This window comes from Cygnus olor, chromosome 18, assembly GCF_009769625.2.
Source record: "Cygnus olor isolate bCygOlo1 chromosome 18, bCygOlo1.pri.v2, whole genome shotgun sequence".
NCBI lineage: Eukaryota > Metazoa > Chordata > Aves > Anseriformes > Anatidae > Cygnus > Cygnus olor.
Window position 1 is genome coordinate 11,681,649 of NC_049186.1, and position 16,813 is coordinate 11,698,461.

The 16,813-nt window shown below is 66.1% G+C and overlaps 3 protein-coding genes across 5 annotated transcripts; 1 reads left to right on the forward strand and 2 right to left on the reverse strand.

The window, feature by feature from the left end:
- The first annotated feature begins 63 nt into the window (after positions 1–63).
- C18H17orf80 (chromosome 18 C17orf80 homolog) lies at positions 64–2,057 on the forward strand. The gene is made up of 3 exons (XM_040530098.1): positions 64–199; positions 407–523; positions 1,054–2,057. Exons 1-3 carry the CDS (start codon positions 115–117, stop codon positions 1,080–1,082), a joined length of 231 nt encoding a protein of 76 aa, XP_040386032.1. The 5' UTR covers positions 64–114; the 3' UTR covers positions 1,083–2,057.
- Positions 2,058–2,189: 132 nt separating this feature from the next.
- Positions 2,190–5,504, reverse strand: CPSF4L (cleavage and polyadenylation specific factor 4 like). Of its 2 annotated transcripts, none has more exons than XM_040530089.1 (7): positions 5,253–5,504; positions 4,444–4,596; positions 4,073–4,168; positions 3,742–3,835; positions 3,364–3,406; positions 3,061–3,240; positions 2,190–2,534 (listed from the first exon to the last, which is right to left on the reverse strand). In XM_040530089.1, the coding sequence occupies exons 1-7, from the start codon at positions 5,344–5,346 to the stop codon at positions 2,466–2,468; spliced, it is 729 nt and encodes a 242-aa protein (XP_040386023.1). In that variant the 5' UTR covers positions 5,347–5,504; the 3' UTR covers positions 2,190–2,465. The 2 variants fall into 2 exon arrangements, with proteins under 2 accessions (XP_040386023.1, XP_040386022.1); XM_040530088.1 differs by having other exon boundaries at positions 5,244–5,504.
- Positions 5,505–7,623: 2,119 nt separating this feature from the next.
- Positions 7,624–15,063, reverse strand: CDC42EP4 (CDC42 effector protein 4). 2 transcript variants are annotated; one of them, XM_040530581.1, is made up of 2 exons: positions 14,930–15,063; positions 7,624–9,552 (listed from the first exon to the last, which is right to left on the reverse strand). In XM_040530581.1, exon 2 carries the CDS (start codon positions 9,440–9,442, stop codon positions 8,525–8,527), a length of 918 nt encoding a protein of 305 aa, XP_040386515.1. In that variant the 5' UTR covers positions 9,443–9,552; positions 14,930–15,063; the 3' UTR covers positions 7,624–8,524. The 2 variants fall into 2 exon arrangements, with proteins under 2 accessions (XP_040386515.1, XP_040386516.1); XM_040530582.1 differs by lacking the exon at positions 14,930–15,063 and adding an exon at positions 10,162–10,185.
- Positions 15,064–16,813: the final 1,750 nt, after the last annotated feature.

Below are 16,813 nucleotides of genomic sequence, written 5' to 3' on the forward strand. Positions count from 1 at the left end.
CAGCGCTCACCACCCGGTCCAGCGAACACGATCACATCACGTGTTGGCCTCGTTTCCCTCCCTTTGACTGCTCCGACCTCTCGTTTCACAGGGCCCCTCGCAGAAAGGCGCCTGATGGATGTCAGGCTGGGGGAGCTGCCCACGTGGCTGGCCACCCGTGACTTCTCTCCCCGGGGGCTGCTTGGAGGAGTGCAGAAAGGTGAGGCTAAATTCCCAGCTCGTGGGGCAGAATTGTCCCACTTACCCGATTTATTTGCTAACGTGCTGCTGCAGCCTGGTCCGGGGGGCCGGTCCATAAAGAAATAAATCAATCGATCCAACCATCTGGCTTTGGGGAGTGGCATGGAAACCAGTGAAATTTGTGTGACCGGTACGTGGTTTGACCCCTGCATTTTTATTCCAACAGCATGGAACAGTTACTGCAACAAATACATCAACGTGAAAAAGGGCGGAGCAGCTGGGGTCTCCATGCTCCTGGCTGGATACTGCATCCTCAGCTACGGCTGGAGCTATCAGCATATCAGTAAGATTTCCTTCTTGGTGTCTTATTTCCTTCTTGATGTCTTATTTCACTAACTCCCCCTTTTGCAACGAGTGGTAAGTCTATTTGCTACGCATGTTGTTTCAAGCTCTGAAGTCATTTAAATATGTCACAGTTAAAACTAATACCAGAGCTCAGGGAACAGCGTTCTGATTTGGCTTAGGTAGGCAGAGGAATGTAGTTAATGAAGGTGCTGGTAACAGTTACTGATTTACAGCTTCTCCCTGGAGAGGGCCAGAAACAGTTGGGAGCGCTCTTTAAACCTGCGCAGAGCAGAGGGAGATGTTCCAGCACTGGACACAACCCATTCCCTGGATTTACTCAGAAATGACACAAGGGATTTAAGTGGTGGTTGAGTAGTTTCCCCACCAGGGCTTGCTCCCATAAACAGACACAGCTGTAGTCAGATTCCTGCTCACCCCTGCTGGGCAGAGTACTGTGTCACGCAGTCCCTGAGCGTAGCAGCGTGCTAACACTTTTTTTTCTCTTCCCTTCCCCCTCTGTTTTGCTAGAGTGTAATCGCTGGCGTAAGTACCACTGAAGAAGCTGGAACAGCAACCAGGGAACAATCACAACCATTTGACGGAGTCAGCACAAGCTCTCTGGACCAGCGTCCCAACAGGGATTGAACCCAGCAGAGGCCCCCTTCCTGTCAGAGACAGCTCGTAAATCCTTGCTGCTGAGGGGGTGCTTTTCAGCTACCCTCTGGCAGGCAGAGGGGTGATGCCGACAGCCTGCAGTCACTGCTCTGCGGGTCAGGCAGCGTTCAGTACTGAAAGACAAAGTGTTAGGGCAGCTCCTCAGAGGTCTGCAGGAGAGCTCTTGTACTCTGCTTTGCAGCAGCTTGGGTCTCTTGCTGGATAGGTCAGGGACAGGACAGTTCCCAGATGTAGGCGGTTAGCGTAGATTGATCTACACATGTATCTACACATGTTACAGTGTATTGCCAATGAATTATATGATTGATTGTGGCAGAGGGGGATAATCGTTCCCTTAAGTTAGCAGAGCTGTGCCCAGCACTGCCCGTCTTTTACTTACCCCTCTCCACAACGAGATTGCTCTGCTACCAGCCCCAGGAGAAGGGTGGTCCCTGCAGAGCTGTTCCACAAAGGGGCCCCTGCTTCCCCAACAGCACAGCACCCCTGGGACTGCCTGGGCACCAGAACAGCCACAGGAAGGATCTCTGTGAAGGCTTTAAAGCAGCAGCACTGAGAAGGCAGTGCCCTATTTCTGGTGGAAGAAAATCCATTGGATTAGCTGTTGTGCCCAAAGGGCAAACTGACATCAGACAAACGAGGACAGTTATGAGAGCGCTAGTTGTAGCCTGCCGTCACCGAACATGTCTGGAAAAGCAGCATTGGTCATGCTACAGGCATGAAGGGTAAGAAAAAAAAAGGCAACAAAAATATGAACTCTTTATTCCAAGTGAGGTGCAGAAGTATTGTGTCAGAGGCGTTTCACCAAGAACTCCCCTTACCAGCAATAAAAGCCTTTGTGCGTTTTCCTTTCCTGCTCAGCCCTGTGTGTTCTCAACCGTGGTGTTTCTCACCCCCCCCTTCACAGGGGATCAGCACACCCACACCCTCCTCTGCCCAAGACTGGCACAAGCTGTTCCCACACCCCTCAAACCTGTGGGTCGGTAATTTCCTCGTGCCCCCTCCCCGCTGCCCCCATCCAAACGCAGCTGCAGAGGAGGGAGCAGGCAGTGACCACGGGGGAAATGGAGGAGAGTGCAATTCCAGCTGCATTAAGGACGCTGTGATTCCTCCTTTGCTCCTCGTGCACAGAGCTGTGAGAGCAAGCGCTGAGCAAAACCAACTGGCTTTTCTAGTCCAGCAGCTGTCCTAGTGGGAGTCTCTCTGGCTCCATCGTGCTGTGTATCGCCCTGTGTCCTCCTTCCCGTCTCCTTGCAGGAGCACTCAAGTCATTTTCCCAGCAGGATTTCCAGCTGATTCTTCCTACACTTGCCAGCATAGTGACCTTTCTGTCCACACTGGGGAGGGAACAAGGAGAGACAGCCGTCAAGCTTGTGCTAGATCAACTCTGGGCTGTTTTACCACGTGCTTTGGTCCCAGCATTTCCAAGGGAGTGGGTTAATGGAGCCTCAGCTGGCACAGCTCTTGCCTACAAGCAGCAGCCCAAGACCTCTCACTGTAACAAACCCCTGCCCCACCGAGACAAAGGGTCACTGCCCTCCAGGGCTACTCTGCTGTGTGCCAAGCACTTAAAGAAGCTTCTTCACCCCAGCATCACTTGGGGTTTGATTATTCCAGCCCTCCTTCCCAGCCCGGTGCAACCCCAGCTGCCTGGGATTGCTGTCAGCCACCCCAGACAAGGGGATCCCCTGTCTGGGGACAGGCTCACAGGCCAAAAAGCCCAGCCCAGGGAGAGAACACATCCTGATTCAAAAAGCCACTTTCGGAGCCCCCACACCTCATGCTGCCGCCCACCGTAGCACTTCACCATCCCACAGAGGTGGGATCACCACACCCAGGGCTCCCAGCCCCAAAACCACCCACCTTGAAGCAGGTGCCTGGTTCTAGCAGCCACTGCAGGCTGGGGGGGACGCTGCTGGTGGCCCTGGGCTGTGCAGCACCAGCAGCCAGCAGCAGGGGTTCCGCAGGTGGCATGTCCTCAGGGCTGCTCTCCCTGCCAGCAGCGGGTGCCAGCCATGCCAGCTCCTGAGGACACTCGGCTCCCTGGGGGGACACGAGGCAGTCAGACACCGCAGTCCCGTGGCTCCTACAAGAGCACTGGAGCAGGGACACAGATGAGAGGGCTTCAGCTCGAGGCGGGTCCACACGGGACCCTCCCTGCATCACCTTGGCTGGATCTGCGCTGCGAGTCATCAGCCCGGCCTTGAGGCTGGAGGGGAGCACAAGGACAGGCAGTTACCCCCAGGACATGGCAAGTGGCAGCCCCTGGCCCCCCCATGCCTCCCACAGCCTCCCAGTGCTGTCCCAGGGGCCCGAACCGCTGGGTGCAGGTGACCCCACAGGGACTGGGGCTGTCACCAGCTCGCGTTGGAAGTAAGGAGAGACTAGAGGGGTTCATTTAGATGAAGCCTCAATGCATCCTCATCCTTGAGCCAGACACCACAAGGGCCACAGCCTTGGGGGAGGGGACCATCCCCTGGCTGTCCCTGAGCCACCCCAGCCTGGCCATACACTGAGCTCCCCGCCATCCCACGCCGTACGTACTGCATGAATTTGCATTTGGGTCCTTCCGGGCAGAAGCCGACGAGGTAGTTGGCACACATCACCCTCCGCATGTGTTTGTACTTGCACAAGGGTCCTGCCACACACGGGAGAACCTCCCGTCAGCAGGGACATGGCACTGCGCCCAAACCCCTGCTGGGCACCCGCTGCCACCCCCAGCCCACCCACCCACCCCAGTTCACCCAGCTCTGGCTCCATCCCTTCAGGGGAGGCAGGGCCAGCAGCAGGGTGCAGGTTCCCACCCCCAGTGGTGTGGAACATGGGCAGCCCCCCCCGCTCACCCCAGTGCACATCCCATTTTTCAGGTCCTCACCGTGCCTGCAGAAGCCTCGGTCGTACCAGGGACAGGCCCCGTTGTCCGCGGCGGCGGCGATGTGCAGGAAGGGACAGTCCTTGTTGCTGCACTCACCTGTGGGAGTAAAGGGGGGAGGTGGTGGGACAAGGCTCCCCCAAGCCAAATGGGGAAAAAAAGGCACTAAAAGACGGCGGGGTGGGACAAACCCAGGTGCCCTGGGGTGCACGGGTTTGGCCTGGGGGCTTGTGTCCCCAGGCCAAGTGGCAGTGGCGCTTCTCCCCACAGACAGGAGGTGGCATCAGGCGACAGCTCGAGGCCAGGCCCGAAGGACACGGGGTGGGCTGGGGGGGGGGTACACAACCCCAGGACCCCCCCAGTCCGACACTTACCGAACTTGGAGTGGAAGTAGCACTCGGGCATCTTGGTCACGTCGTAGACGTGCAGGAAGCCGCAGCCGTCGCCCTTCTTGCACAGCCCGCGCAGCCAGTGCTTGCACACCACCGCCCGCTCCACGCCCGCGTGCCGGAACGGGCACTGCGTGCCTGCGGCCCCCGGACACCGACGGAGGTGGGGGGGGGGGGGGTCACCGACGGGCCTGTCCCAGGCACCGGGCACCCAGACCCTCCCCAGCCCTCCCCTGGGTGCAGCGGGGTTGGCAGCGCTGCTCCGAAGGGTTTTGGTGGTGGGCTCTGAGCAGAGGTCGGCCTTCGTGCCCCAAACTGCCCGCCTGGTGGGTATAGGGCCATGGAGAAGGCTACGGGGGAGGTGACAAAGAAGGGGGGGGGGGGGGGGGGGCACAATCTCCCTAATGTCCCCAAAATCTTGCAAATTGGCACTGGTCCCATCCCCAGCCCTTCCCGACACTCACCCCTGGTGCACAGCCCCCGGGGTGAAGAGCTCACAGACGGCCACCCCCAGCTCTGCGGGGAAAGCAGGGCAGAGAGAGCCTCACCCGCAGGCCCCAGCAGCGGGACCCCCGTGTTATCGGGGTGAGGAGGGCACCCCAGCTCCTTCACAGGGCTGGGCCGGAGGCATCCCCAGGGGAGCAGTGCTTGGGGCCACCCGAGGGGGACCCAGGCACTGCAGTGGGTGCAGCAGAGCAGGGAGCTCCAGCTGGGACTCTCCTTACCCCTCCTGCACCCCTGCCACCCCCCCCAGGGCTGCCCCAGGACCCTGTCCCCCGACTTACTGGACATACCCGGGAAGGGCAGGAGCTGGGCTCCCCTCCGCTGCTCCACATCAGCCTCCAAGTCAAACCTGAGCCTCTCCACGCCCGCCACCAGCTCCTGCATGGCCCCAGCTCCAGCCAGAGGCACCCCCAGCCCAGCCTCCCAAAGGAGCACGATCACAGCGCCCAACCTGGGCCCCAGCAGCGCTCAGAAACCTCCCTTCCTCCTCCTTCCTCCTCCTCCCCAAAACAGAGCAAACCCAGCCCAGGCAGGAGCCCGGCGCCCTCCATTTAGAGGGAGAAGCCGCCCGCATCTGATCTCAATTTGCAGCCGGGATTGCCTGGTGCCGCAGCCCAGCTGCGGGGAGCTCAGCCCCAGGCCCCAGCCGCTTGCAGCCTGTAATTGCCTCGGTGCTGACATTTGCTTCTTCTCCGCCCGGCTCTGCACCGAGAGCAGCTGGCCGGCGGCCCCTGACCCTCAGTGGGGTCTGCTGGGGCCGACCATGGGGGCTAACCCCTCACCCCGGGGGCTAACCCCTCACCCTGGGCTTTCTGCTCAGCAGAGAGCCCAAAACCAGAGCTGAACGTGGCCTGCACGCTGTCATTGAGAGCAAGGGATGGAGCCTGCGGGTTTTTTGTTGCACTCCGAGTGCTCTGAGCCTTGCTGGGTGACGCAGAGCAGCACCGGCCCCAGTCCCGCTTTGCACTGCCCGCAGGACACGGCCACGTCCCCAGGCTCCCAGTGGGGACACCCAGCTCACACCTCGCACCCCCAGGAGAACCCCTTCAGCCCCCGCCGGGGGCCAGGCTGCAGCAGCACGTGTGGGACACGGCCCCGTTGCGGGGCCACATCCTGGGGGGCACCCCGAGCAGCCCCCCCCCCCGTGCCAGGCGTCACCGCACACCCCGGCCCTCCTCCATCACGCACGTCCCCATCATGCGCCCGGAGCGACAGGGCCTGACACATCGGGGACGGAGACCTGCTCCCATTCTGTCACCGGCGATAAACGCACTGGACCAGTGCCGCCCGCCTGCCGAGCGCTGCCGGCGGGGCCGCGGCCTCGCACCATGCACCCCCCCCCCCCCCCCCCAGCACCACTGGTTGTGCCGGCCACGTCCCCACTGGCCAGACGCTTGCTGGCATGGCCGAGGTGCTGGTGGTTACTCGCCGCTAGCCCTAGCCCCGTGGTGCTGGCCCTGCACTGGGGCTGCTGCCCCGTCCCAGTGAGCGGGGCCGTGTCCCGCGGTGCAGCGCCTGCTTTCTGCCCCGTCGGCTCGTGGCAGCGCGGTGCTGCCGAGCGGGAGGCTGGAGCCGACAGGCGTCACAGCGATGGCGATGGCTGCGTGACGGCAGCACGGCCGCCCCGCGGCTCCCCCTCTGCACAGCACCCTCCGGGAAGGGGCACAGACCCCAGAGACCTTCCTGCTCGCTAAGGGACAGCAGGAGCCGGCTTCCCCCTGACCTCCCAGCGGGCAGGGATCAGCACCCATCGGCTCAGGAGGGACGCTCAGGGCAGGGTGCAGGGACCCCAGTACCACGGAGCAGGATGAGGGGATCACACAGGCGCCGGGAGCGGGGCAGAGGCACCCCGGTGAGCTCAGAGCAGCCGCTGGCCGGGCAGCCAGCTGCAGCTGCTGTTGTTCTCCCCAGCCCGGACAATAGCCCTATGTCCCACGCCGCGGGGCATTGTATCGGCCCTGGCTCATGCACAGGACCCCATTGTGTCCCCACTGCAGCACAGTGCCTGCTCCCACCAGTAGCACCCGCCAGTCCCCACAGGGCGATCCCTTGGGCAGGTCCCGGGGAGCCCAAGTGCTCTGGGGCTGCTGACCCCATCTGTAGCAGCGGGACCGGGCAGGGAAGGCAGCCCTCGTGCTGGCAGAGCCCTGTTCACGCACAGAAATCCTGCCGTGGGATGGGGACACCCCCTGAGCTGGATTCAGCCCCTCCATCCACCCACACAAGGGCTGGCAGGGGCTGCGGCAGCTCTGCAGGGCTCAGAGCAGGGCACTGAGGACACCCGCGGGAGCAGGAAAGTTTCCTCACCACCACCTTTCCTCTCTCCCTGGCTCGAATCGGGCAGGCTGCAGGAGGAGAGAGGCGGCTTGGCACTGCCGCCCCTTGGCAGGAGCCGGCCTGGCCGGAGGGGCACAGCCCGGAGCCAGATCCGGCCAGCAGGAGCTCGCCGCTTCCCCCGCTGCGATGGGCAGATAAAGCACGGCCACGGGCACCGAGAGGAGGCCGGGCTGGCGCAGCTCCTGCAGGGCCAGGGCTGCAGCGAGGACGGAGGAGGCAGGACAGGGCCCGGGGGTGGCAGCGGCACGGAGAAACCCCATCCCTGCACCAAACCTCGTGCAGAACGCAACCCCACCACCCCCCTCCAGGAACTCAGGCCACTGCTGTCACTACAATTTCCTTTTATTCTTTGCATTTTTACATACACGGTATAAAACCCTCCTCTTCCACCCGCCTGCACCAGCCAGACCGGCCCCAGGGCTGCAGCCACCAGCACGAGGGCTCAGCCCGACCCGGGGGTCCTGGGCACCCCTCCCGTGGGGACAGGCCCCCACTGGTGTCCCCACCACAACTGGGAGCACCTGGGGCTGCGCGTTCCGGAGGGTGGCTGGCCACAGAAACGCTGGGATGGATCCATCCATCAGACAGATGGGGAGCAAGCCCCCACTGCAGCACGGGGCCGGAGGCTCTCAGACTGCACAAAGTCCCGAAGAAACCCGGGAGCTGGAGCTGCCTGCGGGCCTGGAGCCCTCCGCATGGTGCAGAGCTCCGAGCTCCAGAGCCAAGTCCTTCCTCGTAGGAAATTTCCCCTCCGTTAAAAAAACAAAAGCAGGAGTAAAGAAAGTTAGGTACAAATCAGAGAGCAGTAAAAACTGTACGGCAGAAAAAAAAAATATACATACATTACTAGAGGGGCTACAACTTTGAAGCCTCATCTTGTTTGATCCTATTGCTTTACATAGGCGGGGGGGTGGGGAAAAAAAGCGCTAGCATCCAAAGTCCAACAGAAAGAACCAAGATTGAGTCCGCTTCCCTCTCCCGGGCCGTGCTGGAGTTTTCCTGGGGGCGGAGAGCCAGCGGGGAGCCCCGGGAGCGAGCGCTGTCCTGCCGCTGCACATCCACCCTGGGACGGGCACGGGGACGGACACTGGCCCGCCGGGAGGGGAGAGGGAAGGGGCGAGGAGTGAAGTCTTCCCCAGTGCCGTCGATTCCAGCATCGGGTTCTCCGGCCCCGTGTCCAAGCAACCGCAAATGAGAACCAGACCCCTTGGCTCGGCCGCCCGCCTTATACCCTGATCTCGTCGTCGTCTTCGTCGGCGAACGAGAACTCCTTGTCGGGGCGCTTCGGGGGGCCCCGCTGGCTCTGTGCCCCCGGGAGGGGGCTGCGCTCCTCCGGCCCCGAGGCGCAGCTGGACGCCGAACTGCTGTCCCTGGGGCCGCGGCCACCGGCGCTGCGGGACGGGCTCTGGCTCTGCAAGGCCACCGGGGAGCCGGGCAGGGCGGCTCCCACCTCCTCGCGGCTCTCCTCCGCGTCAGGGTCTTCGTCCTGCTCCCACTGCTCCTTATCCATGATGCTCAGGACGTCCCCGAGCATGGAGGGCCCCAGGTCGATGTGGAAGGACATGATGGACTCGGCGTGCTTCATGCCCGCCCCGCTCTTGGCCACCACGACGGGCAGCTCCGTGATGTCCCCGAAGTCGCGCTCGTCCAAGCTGGGGCTCAGCGGCCCGGCGGCCGCCCCGTTGAGGCGCTGCTGCTCTTCGGGGCTCATCTCCTCCGGCATCTTCTTGACGGGGCTGGAGGAGAGGCTCTTGGGCAGCTGCCCCGCGCTCCTGTCCACCTCCTTCTCGTTGAGCTGGGGCAGGGACACGGCGTTCTTCACGAAGAGCGCCGAGTCCCGCAGCGAGCCCAGCATGTCCCGCCGGTCACCCCGCGTCACCGACTGCGAGCGCTTGCTGCTGCGGAAGCGGCGGGACAGGAGGCTGGGTTTGGAGGCTCCCGGCTCCTCGCCGGCCTCCGGCCCGGGCTCCCCGGCCTTGCTGGTGAGGAAGGAGGTGTCCCCGAAGGCGTCCCCGGCCCGGCCCACGTGCATGGTGTGCCGAAAGTCCCCCAGCGGCGCGCTGATCATCTCGGCCGTCAGGTCGGCCCGCGAGCGCCGCTTGGAGTGGGCCGAGTTGGAGACGAGCTGCTTGAGGATGGGCATGGTCCCGGTGGGGTGGCCGAGGGGATGTCACACGCCCTGCAGGCCCGGCCGGTGCTCACGTCTGCTGCTCCGTGTCTGGGCTCCCAGCCGGCGTCACGGACGGGTCACTCCTGGGGGACAAGAGAGGGACACGGTCAGGCCTCGAGGACACCGATGGGCACAGATCTACTGACACCAGCCCTCACCCTGCCAGGCTGCAAAACACAACCCCGTGCCCGCAAACGGCTCTGGTACCCTGGGGAAAAGCATCTGCTGCTCCACACAGGACGGTGCCACACGGGGGACAGGTCCCCAGACCCCCCACATCCCGCTCTGTCCCCACAGCGGTGCCAGTCCCCATCCACAGAGCAGACGCAGAAGGGCTGCAGGAGAAAGACGGGGGCACAGGGATGCAGCAGGACGGTCCCCGAGCCACGTGAGCACGACACCGCAGCCCCACAGCGTCCCCTCGCCCTGTCCCACGGTGACCCACGAGTGGGGACACCCGGTGCTGCGGCCTCGCTCGCGCCCAGGTCTCCCTTCCCCTCCCGGGCCGAACAACAGCGCTTCGTGGCTGCTTTGGAGACAGAGCCAGGACAGCAAACGTGGCCTGGCCACAGGGACCCTCCACAGCTCTGCGTCGCAGCAGGGATGGGGACAGCAGCGCCACATCCCACCCTGCAACCCCCCACAGCCCTCCTACTCTCCCTGCTCCCCAAAAAGCACGAGCTGACTCTCACAGCAGCCGGATCCGCAGTGGCACGCCGAGCGATCCCGCTGCGCCTCGGGGACAGACACAAAGAGGGGCACCGAGGGCACCCGGTGCCCCCTCCCCACGCAGCCCCAGCCCCCCGGAGAGGGGCACGGCAGCGCTCGAGCCTCTGGGAGCCGCACGCCGAGAAGATGCCTGGGATTTTTTTTTTTTTTTTTTTTTAATTGAAAGAAAGCAGGGAGGAGCAGCCGCCAGGAGGAATTGGAAACAGACGGCAGGAAGTGTGTGAGGAGGGCGTAGAGCCCCCGGGAGGCACCGCCGGGCCAGCGGCGTGCTGAGGGGAGCAGCACGGGGAGCGGGGATGGCTCCCGCATCCTCACGCACCTGGCAGCACGGGGACATGCGGACACAGCCTTGGTGCTGCCCCCGAGCACCCCAAAGCCCCCCGCGCCGCTCCTCGCTGCCCGCCCACCCGGTGCTGAGCCCACACGCGTGCCAGGTTCCTGGGCCCACCCTCGCTGCGCCGTCCCATGCACGGCCACCTCATCGTCACCGCTGTGACTCAGGGGTGACAATTCACAGCAGAGATGACAAAGGGCCTCTCCGTTCCTCTTTCCCACGGCCCGGCAGCAGGACGGCCACCTCCGTCCCCGGTGCCGCCAGCCGCCCCATCCAGCCCAGCCCCGGTGGCCCCCGCAGGAGGGGGACAAGGACAGCGACCACGTCACCGCATCCCGGCTTCCCGTGGCGTCAGGCAGCCCCAGGTGGTCCGGGGAGGGGCTGCCGGGGAGGAAGAGCTCGGGGAGGAAGAGCTCGCAGCCGCCCGCTTCCTCCCCTCGGGCATCGCCGGCGACACCACGGCCCCGTGACGCTCACGGGGAAGGGGACAACGTCTGGAAGCGTGGCCCCTGCACAACCCAGCTACGTACCCGCTCGGCCGGACACCCCCACGGCCGCGGCACCTGCCCCCCGGCACGTCCCAGAGCTGCCCCCGCGACACCCGGTTTTCCCCTGCCACGCAGCCGAGCCGGTCCCGTGTGGGCAGGACGGACTCTGACCCCACGCGGGTGCAAAGTCCCAGCGCCCAGCCCCTTTCTCGCCCAGCCCCACTGCGCCCAGCCCCTGCTCGGGGCCACCACGCTCCACAGCGGCTCCTGAGGCCACGATGGCCTGGGGGGGGGGGGCTTGAAGGGGACACCCCCGGAGCACGGCAGGGTGCAAGCAGGGCGCAGCAGCCGCTCTGCCGCATCCCATCGCCTTCTTGCCCAGCGCAACCACCTCAAACCAAGCGCTGGCAGGCTCCTTCCTCCCCTTCCCTCCCCACATTTGTACGCGGAGGCAGCTCGCTGGACTGCCAGCGTCTCGCACAGGCCGAGCGCGTGTGCGTGGCACAGACATTTCCCCTCGGCAAGGGTCTCCTTTCAGGCCAGCATTCCTGCAGCCTTTGGTTTTACATAAAACAAACACTCCCGGCAAGCTCCCCAGCTGGGCCAGGCAACTGTGCTGCTGATTTAGGCCATCTGGGGACTGTCCCTCCCTTGTATTTAGATTTCGGGGCCAAGTTCAGCATTTGCGAGATACTTTGCAAGCCTCGGTGAAGGGGCCACCGGGAGGTTCGAGCGTTACCGGCGCGGCCTCCCCGGCCAGAAGCTCTCCATCACCGTCAGCCTCCGAACAAGCTGCGTCCTCCCTCGAGGCTCCTGCCCACGAACCCTTTTCGTGGCGGCCGAGGTCTCCCTTGGTGCTTCGCTCCCAGCCTCTCCAAAGGGTGACGGGGGAGCAGACGCCTCCGCCGGCCCCGTCCTGCCCGGGGGGAGCGGGACACAGAGCCCTTTTCTCCTGCTCCCGCTCAGGGCGAGGAGCGGATCCTGTGACATCCACGCTGCAGACGCTTTCACAAAGGAAACCGGAGCAGCTTCGCCCAGGTACCTTGGGGGAAGGCTGCTGCACAACCCGAGAGGCTGCGCGGCGGGGCAGGCAGCGCTGCCCACTTCTGGGCACCGTGGATGGCCGCGAGTCCTAGCAGGGCCTTGGCGAGGGGGACAGTTTGAAGGTTTTCCCTTCAAACCTGCAAGTTTGAAGGGAAAAGGGATAAAGCAAAGTGGTAGGTTGTGCCCTGCTTCATCCCTGCCTTCTCACCCTTTTGGGACCATGAGGTCCAAAGGGCGAGAGCCTCAGGTCCCCGATTTTCCCTGCAAACGGGCGGCTTCCAGCAGCACCCCCGCCCCGTCTCACCCCGCTCAGCATCAGCCACCTCCTGGGGACTGTAGGGGGCAAGAAAGAGGACGGCGTGTGGGCATACACCGGGGAAACACCGCTCCAGCCCTGCTCCCACGCAGCCTGCCTCCGGCTCAGCCCGCTCACGAGCTGGGAGAGCCCTCCCGGCCGGCCCGGCCGGCTCCAAACGAGCCTTGGCTGTGCCGACGCCACGGGCAGCACCCTGCAGCCCAGAGATCAGAGGATGCTCCCCGGCCTGCCGGGAGCTGGGGCAGCCCCAGACCGGTCCGGGCCCCCCGCACAGCCCCGGGGCAGGGAGGAAACGCTCAGCCCAGCTCCCCGGGGCTCCGGCCCCCCGCCCCAGGCGGCCGTCTCGCGCAGCCCTTTGATGTCGCTGCCTGGCAGGCGGCTGCCAGAGACGCTTCGCAGCTCACGCCCTGCCACCTCCGGTCCCGGGGGGGGGGACCAGCCCGCTGTCACACCCTGGCGTCGGGCTCCCCGGCGAGCCTCGCCAGGGCCTGGGGGCAGACGGTCCTGCTGGCGCGGGACGAGGAGGCGCCCGGTGACTGCTTCTGCTCCAGCGGGGGTGACGGGTCTGGTCCTGTCCGCCAGCACCGCCACGGTTTGGCTGTGGGATGCACGGAGGAGGCCCCAGCGCCACTGGAAGCGGAAAGGCGGCCGGCAGCAAGAGTCAGAGCCCGGGCCAGCTCGCCGGGCTGGGAGGAGAAGCTCGGCTCTGGCCGGAGCTATCAGCACGCAGATCAGAGCTGACCCGGGGAAGGCGCTGCCCCAGCGCCGGCACGCCGGTGCCAAAAGCGGAGCAGCGATTCCCCCAGGGAGCGCTGACGACCGAGAGCTATCCAGAGTTCAGCGAGTAACTATTGGCAGGACACGCCAGAACACGCCGAGGACCATAAATCCTCCTGCCGTGGGGCCGCGAACCAGCCCGCGGCTGCGGAGGGGACGTTTCCGGGGGGAGAGGTTATCTCCTCGCTGGCCTCGCTCCGTCTCGCAGCGGGGGCTGGCGGGGTCCGACAGGATACCGGGGCTGAGCAGACCTCCCGGCCTCCTCCAGGCTCCGAATTCCTGCGGTTTCGCTGGGCTGGACGGGAAGTAAACAGGCAGGGCTTCCCACGGCTCGCCCCGGCACCCTACCTGCTGGCAGGCACCCCGCAGCCGGCCAGCTCGGGGCCCCACGGCTGCTGCCTGCGCTCAAACAAAAACCCAGGGAACAAAGGGAGAGACGGCCGCGGTCAGCACAACGCGGCCGGCACCCGGGCTGCTCGGCGGTGCCATGGCGGGGGGGGGGGGGGAGGCCCCGCCACCGTCGCCTCGTGCCATGGCACAGAGGTGTGAGAGCTGCCCCGCGCTCTGGGGGTCAGGGCCAGCCTCGCTCTCCCCACCCTGCAGCACCCAAAGTCACTGAACTCGTGCTCAGCCTCAGCTGGATTCGCTCCACGGTCTCCGAGGGAGCGGCGGCCAAAACAGCTCTGTTTACCGTGCGTCCCGCTGGGGAGCGAGCCTTGGCTCAGGGTGCAGGGACCCACGCACCGCTGGCTCGCTCCCTGCGAGTCGGTCGCTCTCCCCACCGGCTAGTGATTCCCCCCCCCCTTTAACAGCCTCCCCGATCTATAGGTTCGGCGCTCGGAAACATCCGTAGGGCGTGTTGCGACTGCTGGGGTCACGCCAGGGCAGCGCGGGCTGCGCCCAGCTCCCGGCCAGCAGCTCCCCCGAACTGCCCAGCTCCGGTGGCACCGGTGCCACGCCGTGGCGGGCTCACGAGCCCCGTGCCCGTGCCCGCAGAGCCCCGAGGTGCCGGCACGCGTTCCCCGGGGACGCGGAGCGCGGTCGAGGGCAGGCCGGGAAGCCGTGCCCCCATGCCAGGAAGAGGAGCTGGACGGGGATTTCGGGCGGCTCTGACTCAGCACCCGCCTTCGCCCGGTCTTGGCGAGCCCAAGGGGTGCTGCTGGAGCTGCTCCAGTTCGGGGAGGACCGAGCCAACCGGGACGGGCCGCGGGGCTGCGCTCAGGACCCCGACCCGCGGGGACCCCGCACCCGGCGCCGCGCACCCCCGGGGCCGGAGCCGCGCACCCCCCGGGCGGGGCGAGCCGGTGCCCCGGGCTGGGCAAACACGGGACGGAGGCTCCGCATCCTGTTAACTCCTTCGGCAGCGCCGCTCCCGGCCCGGTGCCGGACCTGGGCTGGGGGCAGCCCCGGGAACCCCACCCGCGGCGGCTCCGCACCCCCCCGGAGCCGGCCCCCCTCCGGGAACCGGGGGCACCGGGGAGCTGCCGGCGCCGCGCCCCCCTCGTCCCCTGCCGCTCGCGGAGCCCCGTGAGCGCTGCGCCCCCCTCCCCGAGCCCCCTCCCCACACCGGGGCCGGCCCCGGGAGCGCCCCAACTGCCCCAGCCCTAGCCCGGAACGGTCCCGCCCGGTGCCAGCCCCGCTCCCGCCGCGTCTCGTCCCTAGCCCGGACAATAGCCAGGGCCCGGCGAGCTCCTCCCGGGCCGTGCCGTGCCAAACCCAGCCGGGCCGGGCCGTGCCGAGCCGTGCCGGGGAGGGACCCGACCCCCCCTTACCTGCGCGGTGGCGCCCCGTTCCCAGCCCATGGCCGTGCCGTGCCGTGCCGAGCCGAGCCGAGCCGAGCCGAGCCGAGCCGTGCCGCCCCCCCCCTCCACTACCGCCGCCACGGGCATGATGTCATCGCCCCGCCCGGGCCAATAGGGCGGCGCCACGTCATGGGGCAGGTTCCCCCCCCCCCCCCATTCAAACCCGAGGGGGCCGGGGGGGGCAGCCCTGGGGCCGGGCGCGCCCCATTTTTTTTTGGGGGGGGTGGTAACGGGGGTCCCGGGTTGCGCCCCCCACGATGGGGACCCAGGGATGCGCGGGGACCCGGGGCTGTTCCCTCCGGGGGGGGGTCCGAAGGGTGGGCGCCCCCAGGCCCGGCAGTGGGTGGGGGCAGCCTGCACCCCCCGCATAGAGACTGGGGTTGAGGAGCTGGATGCGAGCGGCCCCAATTAATTAAGGGAATTAATTAAGCTGGACTGAGCGGCCAAGGGGCTCAGCATCGGGGAGCAGCCGTGACCCCCCCCACTCGCCCCCCACTGCCCCCAGCTCCCCCCTGTCCCCGGGCAGCCCCAGACCCCCCCCGGTGGTCCCAGGCCTGGTGCAGGGGGGGGGGCCGTGGGGACCCCCAGGGTCGGGGGGGGGGCGGGGGGGTGCAGCTCGGGGGTGCGAGGGGCGGGGGCACCCTGGTGAGCCGAGAGCGGGGGCTGGGGGCTGCACGGCCCCCGTCGGAGGCTGAGGCGAGAGCTTTGTGGGGGAGAAGGGGCGGGAGGCGCGAGATTACCCCGCATCTGCCTAATGCAGCGTTTCTTGCATATTCCGAAGCGTCTGGCGCCTCTGGGTGCAGCCGGGCTGCTGCGTAAAGGGGTGGCGAGCGGGAGCCTTGGCTCCGGGTGCCCGACGTGCCCGGGGGGCTCGGGTGCTGGGACACGAGGGTGCCGGGGCACAGAAGGTGCCGGTGTCACCGGTGCGAGGAGAAACCCGCGTGCGGGGCGGCTCCGTGCCCTGCCATCCTGCTGCGTTGGCTCGGCGGCACCAACCTGACATCTGCGGCTGGGTCCGGGCAGTGCCTGGCGCTGCGATGGCCCCCCCGGCACGGCTGCTGTCCCCCACGGGAATGGCGTGCGGCCGCGACCACGGCCCCGGCGCTGCTGCAGGCAGTGGTGCTGAGCAGCGCTGTGCAGCCCGGGGCTGGCACGCAGGAGTTGGAAGCGCAGCGCCGGCACGGCACAGAGGCTCCGCTGCGCTCAGCACCGCGGCCAAACCGTGGTGGGCACAGCCCCTGGTTGCTCAGCACCACTGCTCGAGCCCCCTCCTGCTCCTGCAGGCTCCTTCCCGGGCTGTGCTGCTGCCTCGGTTCGCATCGCTGCCATTTCCATAGCCGGTTTGGTTGCCAAATTTTATTTTCCATGCTTTGCATATGGGAAACCGAGGCAGGACACCAAGCGCTGTGCCTGCGGTCCAGCACCCTGGGGGCCACCCCTAGATGTGCTTTTTTTGGGGTCGGGGGTAGATGTGGGAGAGGAGGCTCCATCCCAGAGCTCTCCCCGCTTGCCCCAAGCCGCCCCACGCCTCGTTATCTGATAGATCAGCGCTACCAGGCCAGCTCCTGTCAGATGTAGGCCTCGCGTGGCCGGCGCTGGGTGCCTCACCTGATGCTGTCACGGGAGCGCAGCGCCGGCTGAGACAGCGCAGTCAGGAGGAATTAAAATCAGCCGGCTGGCGGGGAGACAGCGCTGCCGGGGACGGCTCCCGTGGGCTGGCAGTGCTGCGGCTGGGAAGCGCAGGCACCCACTCAACTCGAAAAACTGCCTGCCAGAGCCGGCCCCTGCTCCTCTCCACACCAGCTCCGGCCCTGCAGAGCCCCGGGGCTGGATGAGGCCCCGGGGAGGTGGCTG